Source organism: Quercus suber, unplaced genomic scaffold (assembly GCF_002906115.3).
Source record: "Quercus suber isolate HL8 unplaced genomic scaffold, Cork oak 2.0 scaffold_120, whole genome shotgun sequence".
NCBI classification, from domain to species: Eukaryota; Viridiplantae; Streptophyta; class Magnoliopsida; order Fagales; family Fagaceae; genus Quercus; species Quercus suber.
The window spans coordinates 872,052-884,186 of NW_027069585.1; the positions used below are offsets into that span (position 1 = coordinate 872,052).

Genomic DNA, 12,135 nt, shown 5'->3' on the forward strand with positions numbered 1-12,135 from the left:
TCTTTTTTGGTTTTGTCCTGGCCTGGTGCGGCTAGGAATGATGCTAAAGTAAAGTTTTTTTTTTTGTTTTTTTGTTTTTTTATTTTGTTAGCAATGCTCCATCCCAGTTGGGGCATAAATGATACCGTAGCGATTTTTTTTTCTCTCTTTTGTGATCTGCCCTAGCCTGGTTCAACTTAGAATGATGCTAGAATAAAGGTATTTTGTTTTTTTTTTTTTTTAAATATTTTTTTCTACATTTTTTTTTTCATTTTCTTAGGAATGCTCCACCCCAGTTCGGGCAGAAATGATACTGGAGTGAATTTTTTTCTTCTTTATTCCGATTTGTCCTTGCTCGCTTTGGCTAGGAATGTTGCCAGAATAATTTTTTTTTGGCGAAAAGCACATTTTAGTCCCTACATTTTAAGGTGATTTCCGTTTTGGTCCCTAAGTTTTATTTTTACCGCTTTTAGTCCCTATCCTGAAAAACGGTTCCATTTTAGTCCCTCCCGTTACATCGTAAACGGATTTTGCTGACGTAGCAAATGGAATTGATACAAAATGATAAAATAATAGCTACAGTAAATGTTGGTGATCACTGTTAGTTACTCCCCGCCTTAGTAGTCACGTGTCCCTCACGTGACCATCACTAACCTCCCTAACCCAAATAAAACCCCAAATCACGCCAATACCAAATAGAAATCCCTAACCCCCAAATTTCCTCGCTCATCAGTCACAACACAGATTGAAGTTCCTCAGCTCCTCGGTCCTTGCTCATTAGCTCCTCGCTCACCACACAGCAGAAAACCATCTTCAAATCAACTGCTTTCCATGGATTCAAGCTCAATGTCGTCGAGTGGAAGCTTGAGGAAAAGGGGCCCAACCCGATGCTTCTGCTCGGAGAAACCCGTTTTGGTCGTTTCGTGGACACCTGACAACCCTGGAAGAAGGTTCTATCCACTTGCTGACACCTGACAACCCGTTTTGGTCTTCTCTTCCAAGTCCACAATGAAACTCTCCAGCCCATTCTTCACTTCAAACTTTGTACGACCAGCCCAACATGCTATCCACTTGCTGCATGCCAACTTCTCCTTGTACAGCCTCTTCCTTATTTTAGGACACAACTCAGATTCCACCTTCATAATCATTTCTCTGTTTGCTTGAAATCTAGTCATCAGATATAACCTAATACATTCAAGCTGCAAGCACATAGAGAGAAATAGAGAATTAATCATTCATGAATTACACAGGTTTATGGATCATAATGCAGATGAAAGGGAGAATTATGCATACCATGGTAATTATAGGTTTGCTCCTGAACTTAACTAACATGCTGTTGAAGCTTTCACGCATGTTGTTCAGGATGGTGTCACTCTGGCCATCACTTGTGAACATGTGCCTAGCCCAGATAGTTGTTGAGTGAGACTGCAGCCATTTGAATGCATCTTCATCCACCCCCTTTAGCTCATTCATTGCCCTCTCAAATGCTTGCTGATAGGTAGCCTTGGCTGCTTTCCAAAACAGGTCTCTAATAAGGACACCAGGATGATGTTTCCTCAAATTATTGTATAAATGTCTGCAGCAGATCCTGTGCTCGTACTGTGGCCAATTGTCAACAAAGGTGTTCACCAACCCCTGCAAAGCACAATCATTTAATTCAGCAAGCAATGAAGCTACCATCAACTACAATTAATTCAACAAGCAATAAATCTACCATCATACCTTCTGCTGGTCAGATATGAACACCCATTTCTTGTCATCTCCTATGTCAGCAAGCAATAAATTAAGAAACCAAGTCCAAGTGTCCTTTGTTTCAGCCTCAACTACTGCATATGCTAAGGGAAAGTATTCATCATTGGGATCTCTGCCAACAGCACACATCAGCTGACCACCTGCCTTGGTCTTCAGATGGCATGCATCTAGACCAATGATTGGCCTGCACCCTGCCAAGAAGCCTTTCTTGCAACCTTCCAGGCAGATGTAGATTCTTTCAAAATATGGTAGCCCAATTGCCAATCCATGCTCGGCTGCCAAATCACCATCATTAAAGTATGCACCTTCATCAATACTGTGCTCCCAGGACTACATCTTCTCAACTCATCACAATACTCCCATAGTTGGTTGAACTGTGCAGTGTGGGCCCATCAACAGCATCTTGAGCTTTTTCTCTAGCCCTACTTGCCTTGCCTGCACTTATGTTTACCACATACTTCTCCACTATATCAATTGTCCCTCCCACATACACTTGAGGGTTCCACATGAAATGCCCACCATGGTGGACATGCAGATTAAAAAACTCATCCATCCTGCATGCAAGTTACGGGCAGAAAACAGAATGAAAAAAGATATCCACTTTTTGAAATTAATAATACTTTGTTAGGCTAATAAACAAATAAAAAAGCATACAATACCGACAACCCATTCACATGGACCCAGCCACTTCTTGAAAAGCAAGACACAATACAGACAATCAATGCAAATACCAACACAAAGATATCAAGGTCAATATAGTGGTCCTTAATAAACAATAGTGACACACAATACAGACAAACAACCACAAATGCCAACAAAAATACAGTCAGTATTGTGGTCCCTGATAAACAAAAGTAAAACAAAAAGTAAACAAACAGAGCTACAAATACCAAAAGCAACACACAACAGCCAAACAATACAAATCCCAAAAATATTCCACTATCACAGTTAGTATTATGTCCACTACAAAAGCTATAAAGGGAGAGAGGAAGAGAGAGAGTGAGACACAACGAGAGAGATAAATCAGAGAGATTGAAATTCCAGAGCAATAACAAAACACAACATTTCAAAATACCCAAATTCTCAAAACCCAACAGCTGAGATTCAGATGGCATTCATAACACAGAGAGAGAGAGACATAATGAGAGAGAGAGAGAGAGTTGGAGAGAAATAATACCTTCGCAGCTCAGCACAAACACTCTGAAGCTCTGTGATTATGCTTGCCGATTTGAGATTTTTTTGAGCTTGCCGATTTGTGGGTTTTTTGTGCAAATCTATGGTTTGTGATGAGCAACGGGTAAGGTAAGAGATTAGGGATTGCACAAATCTATGGGTCTTGCCGTCATGTGTGTTCAGGTGTGAATAGCGTCATTTTGGGTTTTATTTGGGTTAGGGAGGGTTACGTTCTGATAAAAAAAAAAAAACAAAAAAAAGGGATGGTCACGTGAGGGACACGTGACTACTAAGGCGGGGAGTAACTAACAGTGACCATCCAGGTTACTGTAGCTATTATTTTATCATTTTTTATCAATTCTGTTTGCTACGTCAGCAAAATCCGTTTATGATGTAACGGGAGGGACAAAAATGGAACCGTTTTTCAGGATAGGGACTAAAAGCGGTAAAAATAAAACTTAGGGACTACAACGGAAATAACCTTAAAATATAGGGACTAAAATGTGTTTTTCGCCTTAAATAATTTAGCAAGCAATAACTGTGCAATAATACCATATTTTTATTAGAATCCAACAATAACTCCTCAGCTATAGTGTGTGTATGTATATTTTGCTAGCACACAGAGTATTAGAAGTGAATTTAACCCAACGAAAGATTTGTTAAAATTCACATCCAACAAAGAAATATTGAGTGATGTAAAATAACTTAGAGTTACACAAAGTGTAACTAGGACCCAAATCCACATGTATATCATACTCTTAAATCTAATGACGTCTCCATCTAAATAGTCTCCCCTCGATCTAGCTACCTAAAGCTCGAGCTAATGAACTCACATTCTTGTGTATTTTTTTTTAAACACATCTATTTTTCCTACATCACCAAACAAAAAACATGAATCTATTATTTCTCACATTACTTTGGATTCCAACTATCTTTCTTGTACTCATTCTCATCCTCTCTTTGTCATTGATTTTGAAACAAAGGAAAGTCAAGAAAGCAGCCAACCTTCCCCCAGACCCTCCAAAGCTTCCCATCATTGGCAACCTCCATCGAATTGGAAACGCCAGCCACCATTCCTTGTGGAATCTCTCTAAAAAATACATACCTACCATGCTCCTACAATTAGTATTTGTTCATTGTATCATGATACAAGATTGTGTTGACAAATATGAGATTATAGTTTTATTGAATGAGATGAAATTCGATGAGCTTACATTAAATTTGGCCCTGCCCCCACATTTAAATCCTAGCTCCATCCTAGTCTCTTATCTCTTCATTTTGACTAATTAGTAGCTTTCAAATTACGATACATTGGGTATGATATTGTCACATGAATTGTCCTCACAACACAACATTTAATTTGTTAGATATCAGTTATTTTCGCGTCACCAAACCACAAATTAATCATCAATGTAACGTCCTAGTCAACTTAAAAAAAAAAAAAAAAAAGTCAAGACCAGATATTTATTTTGGGCTCCCACGTGCCAAAGCCCCACCTAACCCCACCACCCACTCCCTCTTATCTCTTCTTTTGGCCGGCTCCCTCTTTTCTTTCTTTCATTTTCTTTCTTTTCTCTTTACTGAAACACACACACACTCACTTCCACACTCACCCGCCGGCCTCCATTCCAAACCACACCATCTCACCATCATTTTTCTGGCAAGATCACCGGAAAAATACTTAGGAACCCCAAAGCATCTTCATCATTTTATTTGAGGTAAAAATTTCTCATCTTTTTGGTGGGTTTTACACTTTTGCTTGAGGTTATTTTTATCTAAGCTTTAATAATGATACCCATGTGATTTATGAGTATTGGAAGTGATATTTATGTGTTTTTATGTATGGTTTTGTATTGGTGGAATTATTTGATGAGTGGGTATATACTTTGTGCTATTGATGACTACTTAAGGTTTATGTGTGGTGGAAAATTTAGGGGTTTTAAGTTATAACATGTGATGGTTGGTAAATTTAATTTTTCCATTGCCATTGGGTTTATTTGGAGTAGTTGAAGTTCTAAATTTCTTATCTTGGAGGATATATTGATTTTGCTTTCATGGGTCTCTTAATGATGTAGTGTAAATTTTATGGAAGCTAGTCATATGTTGGAGATGATATTAAATGGGTTAACTTTGTAAATTGGAGTTTATGCCTTGTGAATCAATTTGTTGAGAAATTTTGGAAGTGAGATATATTATTATTGATGAGGTTAAATACTAGGCTTGCCTAAGTAAGTGATTACTTGGCAATTCTTAAATTGTGGCTAGATGCAATTTCAAACTCTATACTTATTGTGATAGGTTTACTTGATATTGTTTAGGTTCTAGCTAATCTCCTTGGAGCTTGGAGAATTAGGATTTTGCGGTTGCGAGGTAAGTAGCTTTTTAATGGGATTTTGAAAAATAACATAAATGTTGTTTTTGGGTTAGACACGTTTTTGGAAATTACCTATGGAAACTATATTTTCCTAAAAACTACTGTGTCGTAACCTTAATATATATATATATATATAAGATTATATATGAAAATGCATCATATTTGGTATTGCATTTGGGGAAATGCATGAATTGTTGATATGAAAGAATGAGCATCTTTTATTTAATCTTTGATAAGAAAATCATTGATTTTATGGTATATTGAAAAATTTAGAGATGCCTATCTTGTCTTGTATTATTTGGGAAATTGATGGAAAATCTCTTGACAAGAATGAAATTGAAAACCTTACAAACTTTGTAGAAGTTAGATTATTTAAGGTTTTTTGAAACTACCTGAATATGAACTATGTGTTTCAAAGTAGTGTAACCTGTGAGTTTATGTTGTTTTAACACCATGTCATGTGTGATTTTTCAGTGATCACGCAATTTGATTTTCGTAGTCTTTGTGACAACGGAATCAAGTTTAGGTCAATGCCCTTTCACTTTGGATGACGCGTTCTTCCCTACTGTCCATGGGGGGAAGAGGATTCCTTGATTGTGTGTGGGTGAGGCTGCTGCTCATGGGGCCAAGAGACCACATGCAAAAGAGGTCCTATTTGACGCGCTCTCTCTGCTGCCCATGGGGGGAGAGAAAAACCTTGAGGGTATGAGTGAGGCTGCTGTCCATGGGGCCAAGAGTGTGCATACCAGAGAGGAAAATATCATGCCAATTGAGAATGCGTGGATCCCTTAATCGGTTTATGTGGTAGTATGGTAGATTTGTGATAATTTATCTTATGTTAGATATTATGACTTTGGAAATTACATTGTTGATGCTCACAGATTATAATGTATAGTTTCAAGATATTTACTTTGAGGAACTTGAATTTCATTATTAAATCATTCTTGTCATATTATTATTATAATAGATGAAACCTGCATTTCCCCCACCCCCATTAAATATGCTACTTACTGGGCTCTGTCTCATCCCATTATTTTTATAACCTTTTCAGAGTAGGCAACAGTCTTTTGAGACAGCTTTTTGGTGGCTAATAGTAGTTAGACTAACTACTAATGGAGTCTGAACTTTTGTAATGGGTATATTAGATGGTGTAAATCTTGGAATAGGCTTGACTAATTTTTTTTTTTTTGTATATTAAAGTGGTTGTGACATTATTTCCACTGATGGGACAAGCCAATGATATGTAATTAATTATTCAGACCTCTATTCTTTTGTGGCCAATGGTCCTTGTAATTATTACTTAGAGCTCTGACTTACTTTGAGAGTATATTCAATGAACTTATTATGATAATTCTTAATGTTGGTATTTGATATGATTTATGTGGATTGGATTGTCAAAAAGGAAAATCTACAGGTTCTTTGAGATGTCTTTTCATGCTTTGGATCCTTTGGGGTTTGGGGTGTGACAATCAAACTATAAGAAATAATAATCTACATTCAACTAATTCGAACTTTTTTACAAATTTGAATTTTTTGAGGCATTTACCGTTAGGTGATTTATACGAATCATTCATTTTTCTTTCATGGAGTTTGTCCATCATTCATATGGTTATAGATTTTAAAAAAAAAAAACACAAAAATCATTTAAGTGCAATAACTGCACCAATGCTAAAAACAGTTTATGCAGAAAACAGTGAACAATTTTTATGAGAAAACAGTGAACAGTTTTAATTAATGCAAAAAACAGATTTTATGAATGCGGTAAGCAGCTTCGAATATACAGTAAACATGATGTGTAGAGAGCAAATTTTATTAATGTAGAAACATATTTTATCAATGCAGAAAAACAAATTTGATTATTGTGAAATTTAAACATGAAAAAGCATTCAGATTTGGCTTTTAAATTTCGAAAACACGATTTCACTAGGTGTTTTATGAGAAAATAGCGAACAATTTTTTTAAATAGTGAACACAAAATAATATACACATAAAGGAGAGTGAACAATTTTTAAATAATGCAAAACAAAAAATAATTGGCGAAAAGCACATTTTAGTCCCTATATTTTAAGGTTATTTCCGTTGTAGTCCCTAAGTTTTATTTTTATTGCTTTTAGTCCCTATCCTGAAAAACGGTTCCATTTTTGTCCCTCCCGTTACATCATAAACGAATTTTGCTGACGTAGCAAACAGAATTGATAAAAAATGATAAAATAATAGCTACAGTAACCTGGATGGTCACTGTTAGTTACTCCCGCCTTAGTAGTCACATGTCCCTCACGTGACTATCCCTTTTTTTTTTTTTTTTTTTATAGAACGTAACCCTCCCTAACCCAAATAAAACCCAAAATGACGCTATTCACACCTGAACACACATGACGGCAAGACCCATAGATTTGTGCAATCCCTAATCTCTTACCTTACCCGTTGCTCATCACAAACCATAGATTTGCACAAAAAACCCACAAATCGGCAAGCTCAAAAAATCTCAAATCGGCAAGCATAATCACAGAGCTTCAGAGTGTTTGTGCTGAGCTGCGAAGGTATTATTTCTCTCCAACTCTCTCTCTCTCTCTCATTATGTCTCTCTCTCTCTGTGTTATGAATGCCATCTGAATCTCAGCTGTTGGGTTTTGAGAATTTGGGTATTTTGAAATGTTGTGTTTTGTTATTGCTCTGGAATTTCAATCTCTCTGATTTATCTCTCTCGTTGTGTCTCACTCTCTCTCTTCCTCTCTCCTTTATAGCTTTTGTAGTGGACATAATACTAACTGTGATAGTGGATATTTTTTGGATTTGCATTGTTTGGCTGTTGTGTGTTGCTTTTGGTATTTGCAGCTCTGTTTGTTTACTTTTTGTTTTACTTTTGTTTATCAGGGACCACAATACTGACTGTATTTTTGTTGGCATTTGTGGTTGTTTGTCTGTATTGTGTGTCACTATTGTTTATTAGGGACCACTATATTGACCTTGATATCTTTGTGTTGGTATTTGCATTGATTGTCTGTATCGTGTCTTGCTTTTCAAGAAGTGGCTGGGTCCATGTGAATGGGTTGTCGGTATTGTATGCTTTTTTATTTGTTTATTAGCCTAACAAAGTATTATTAATTTCAAAAAGTGGATATCTTTTTTCATTCTGTTTTCTGCCCTAACTTGCATGCAGGATGGATGAGTTTTTTAATCTGCATGTCCACCATGGTGGGCATTTCATGTGGAACCTCAAGTGTATGTGGGAGGGACAATTGATATAGTGTATAATTGTGACCCAATAAGTGGTCAAAAGTAGAAATAGAGAGTATTTGTAGGGAGTTTGGCTACACTGAAGTAGATAAGTTATGGTATAAAATGCCTGGTGTGAACCCAGAGCACGCAAATTTCCATCAGGTGGTTGATGATGATGCTGCTATGTTCATGACTGATTTGGTAAAGGGATATGGGGAGATTCATGTGTTTGTGGAGCATCCAGTGCATGAACCAGTTGAAGTACCTGATAGTGAACTAGAAGGTGTAGGTGTAGATGCTGAGTATAGTGATGAAGAGTACAGACCTGATTTTTCACAATTTGGAGGTCATGATAATGCTGAATTTGTTGATGATGAAGTTGAGGAGGTTTGTGCTGAGCAGGTTTGTGCTAGGAGGGCTGGCAAAGCACCAGTTGTTGATGATCAAGTTGAGGAGAGTAGTGAGGGTAGTGAGGTAGTGAGGATGAGAGGAGTGACTTAGAAGAAGAGCCAGAAATTCAACCAATAAATATTGGTGAAGATAGTACTGATAGTTGGGACAATCAAGCTGAAGATGATGAGGTTGAACCAGGACAAATGGGTGGTGGTGTCATGAATTCTGACTATGAGAGTGAGGAGCTGCTTAGCCTTGACGAATCATCATCAAGCAGTGAGGATGGTGATGATTCAAGTGATGATGACATTCAAGAAGCAGAGGTTGACAATTCTATTAGGAAAAGCAAATACCCAATCTTTAGGCCAGTAGCCAAAGCTGAGCACCTTAGGTTTGAGAAGGATATGTTGTTCATCTCAACTAAACAATTTAAAGATGCTATAACTGATTATGCAGTTGCTGGTGGGTGGGGTATAAAATTTGTGAAAAATGACTTGGTGAGAGTGAGAGCCCGATGCCAGCCAGGGTGCAACTTTGTTGCCTACCTTGCAAAGGTGCCAAGGGAGAAGAGTTTTAGATTGAAAACATTGAACATGGAACACACATGCAGCAGAAGTTATAAAAATCCAAGGTGCACAGCATCATACATTGGGAAAAAGTTAGCGAAGAGGGTTAGGAGACAACCTGACATAAAGCTTAAGGACATTCAGGATGCTGTGCATGAGAAGTATGTGGTAAACATAAGTGCAGGCAAGGCAAGTAGGGCTAGAGAAAAAGCTCAAGATGCTGTTGATGGGGCCCACACTGCACAGTTCAACCAACTATGGGAGTATTGTGATGAGTTGAGAAGATGTAGTCTTGGGAGCACAGTATTGATGAAGGTGCATACTTTTAATGATGGTGATTTGGCAGCCGAGCATGAATTGGCAATTGGGCTACCATATTTTGAAAGAATCTACATCTGCCTAGAAGGTTGCAAGAAAGGCTTCTTGGCAGGGTGCAGGCCAATCATTGGTCTAGATGCATGCCATCTGAAGACTAAGGCAGGTGGTCAGCTGATGTGTGCTGTTGGCAGAGATCCCAATGATGAATACTTTCCCTTAGCATATGCAGTAGTTGAGGCTGAAACAAAGGACACTTGGACTTGGTTTCTTAATTTATTGCTTGCTGACATAGGAGATGACAAGAAATGGGTGTTCATATCTGACCAGCAGAAGGTATGATGGTAGATTTATTGCTTGTTGAATTAATTGTAGTTGATGGTAGCTTCATTGCTTGCTGAATTAAATGATTGTGCTTTGCAGGGGTTGGTGAACACCTTTGTTGACAATTGGCCACAGTACGAGCACAGGATCTGCTGCAGACATTTATACAATAATTTGAGGAAACATCATCCTGGTGTCCTTATTAGAGACCTGTTTTGGAAAGCAGCCCAAAGGANGAGGTGGATGAAGATGCATTCAAATGGCTGTAGTCTCACTCAACAACTATCTGGGCTTGGCACATGTTCACAAGTGATGGCCCGAGTGACACCATCCTGAACAACATGTGTGAAAGCTTCAACAGCATGTTAGTTAAGTTCAGGAGCAAACCTATAATTACCATGGTATGCATAATTCTCCCTTTCATCTGCATTATGATCCATAGACCTGTGTAATTCATGAATGATTAATTCTCTATTTCTCTCTATGTGCTTGCAGCTTGAATGTATTAGGCTATATCTGATAACTAGATTTCAAGCAAACAGAGAAATGATTATGAAGGTGGAATATGAGTTGTGTCCTAAAATAAGGAAGAGGCTGTACAAGGAAAAGTTGGCATGCAGCAAGTGGATAGCATGTTGGGCTGGTCGTACGAAATTTGAAGTGAAGAATGGGCTGGAGAGTTTCATTGTGGACTTGGAAGAGAAGAAGTGTAGCTGTAGGAAGTGGGACATACTTGGCATGCCATGTTGCCATACCATTTCTTGTATATTTTTTAGCAGAGAAGATTCTGAAAAGTATGTCAATGCTTGCTACAAAAGGACTACTTACATTGATTGCTATGAACCCATTATAGAGTCCATCAATGGCCAGAATATGTGGAGACCTAGTGGACTACCACCTGTGCAACCCCCTATCAAGAGGAGACCTTCTAGTAGGCCTAAGAAGAAGAGGGCACTAGAGCCTGATGAACCTAGAAGTCATAGAAAAAATAGAGGTCTAGGCATCTCAAAACAATGCAAGAGCTGTGGGAAATTAGGACACAACAAGAGGAGCTGCAAGGGAGAAGTAGGAGGGAACTCTTCCTTGCCTGGGAGTGCATCCCAAGCCAGTAGGACCACAAGTGCACCTCCACCCCCCACTGATAACCAATCCAATCCAAGACCAACAAGACAGAGGAAGAGAGGTGCAGTCACTAAAAGATAGCTAGCTGAAGCAGGACCTTTTTTTTTGTCGTGCTATATGTTGAAAGCACTCTTCATATGTTTATGTAACTGTTAGAACAATTGGCATTTTGGTATACTTATATGATGGCTGACCAAGTCTTGTTTTTGTATGAATGTGCTTGGTAGACTTTGTCCTACATTTTGTAACTATTGTGGTACACCCAAAACAGTCATTGGTGTTAAATATTTTGTAATTATTTTGATTATTGGTAATATTGTGATGATTCAGCTTCCATTATTCAGATTTGCTGGTTTTTAGCTTTAATTTTTAAAAGGCTTAAACTCATGTCTTTTGGATGAAGCTTGAGTGTATTACATAGTCTATGCAGGTAATATTCAGTTTAATGTGCTGGAAAGTTTGGTGATTATGCAGGTTTGGTGAGCATTGGAGTTTAATGTGCTGGGCAGTAGCCAGTTTTAGAGGTTAATGATGTTAAATGATGTTTTATGCAGTGTGCTGGGCAGTAGCCAGTGTATTATGCAGTCTATGTATGTTTTATGCAGTGTGCTGGGCAGTAGCCAATGTATTACATAGTCTATGTATGTTTTATGCAGTTTAATGTGTAATGAATGTAGTTTTATGCAGTTTTATGATGTATGTTTTATACAGTTTAATGATGTATGGATTATTGAATGTAAATTATGCAGTATGCATTTTTATGATGTATGTTTTATGTAGTTTAATGATGTATGGATTAATGAATGTAAATTATGCAGTTTAATAAATGTAAGTCAATCAATGTGGGCATTGGAGTTCCAGTTTATGCAGTTTAGTAAATTATGTAATGAATTATGCAGTTTAGTAAATTATGCAGTT

The 12,135-nt window shown here is 37.6% G+C and overlaps 2 protein-coding genes and 1 long non-coding RNA gene across 5 annotated transcripts; 2 read left to right on the forward strand and 1 right to left on the reverse strand.

Annotated features, from left to right (window-relative positions):
• Positions 1-932: 932 nt before the first annotated feature.
• On the reverse strand, positions 933-2,116 carry LOC112027131 (uncharacterized). The gene is made up of 3 exons (XM_065775828.1): positions 1,702-2,116; positions 1,273-1,614; positions 933-1,178 (listed from the first exon to the last, which is right to left on the reverse strand). The coding sequence occupies exons 1-3, from the start codon at positions 1,858-1,860 to the stop codon at positions 933-935; spliced, it is 747 nt and encodes a 248-aa protein (XP_065631900.1). The 5' UTR covers positions 1,861-2,116.
• A 2,281-nt stretch (positions 2,117-4,397) lies between these two features.
• Positions 4,398-6,636, forward strand: LOC136068533 (uncharacterized). 3 transcript variants are annotated; one of them, XR_010629894.1, is made up of 4 exons: positions 4,398-4,622; positions 5,223-5,274; positions 5,753-6,082; positions 6,330-6,636. It is a non-coding gene; the product is annotated as an uncharacterized LOC136068533 (long non-coding RNA). The 3 variants fall into 3 exon arrangements; XR_010629892.1 differs by lacking the exon at positions 5,753-6,082; XR_010629893.1 differs by lacking the exon at positions 6,330-6,636 and having other exon boundaries at positions 5,753-6,230.
• Positions 6,637-9,093: 2,457 nt separating this feature from the next.
• LOC136068539 (uncharacterized) lies at positions 9,094-9,859 on the forward strand. Its single transcript, XM_065775829.1, has 2 exons — positions 9,094-9,759; positions 9,803-9,859. Exons 1-2 carry the CDS (start codon positions 9,094-9,096, stop codon positions 9,857-9,859), a joined length of 723 nt encoding a protein of 240 aa, XP_065631901.1.
• Positions 9,860-12,135: the final 2,276 nt, after the last annotated feature.

Coding starts and splice junctions, on each gene's coding strand:
- LOC112027131 (XM_065775828.1), bottom strand. CDS start 1,860: ATGTGTGCTGTTGGCAGAGATCCCAATGATGAATACTTTCCCTTAGCA. Junction 1,615..1,701: donor TCATATCTGACCAGCAGAAG/GTATGATGGTAG, acceptor TGTGCTTTGCAG/GGGTTGGTGAACACCTTTGT. Junction 1,179..1,272: donor GCAAACCTATAATTACCATG/GTATGCATAATT, acceptor ATGTGCTTGCAG/CTTGAATGTATTAGGTTATA.
- LOC136068539 (XM_065775829.1), top strand. CDS start 9,094: ATGGGTGGTGGTGTCATGAATTCTGACTATGAGAGTGAGGAGCTGCTT. Junction 9,760..9,802: donor GATGTAGTCTTGGGAGCACA/GTATTGATGAAG, acceptor GTGATTTGGCAG/CCGAGCATGAATTGGCAATT.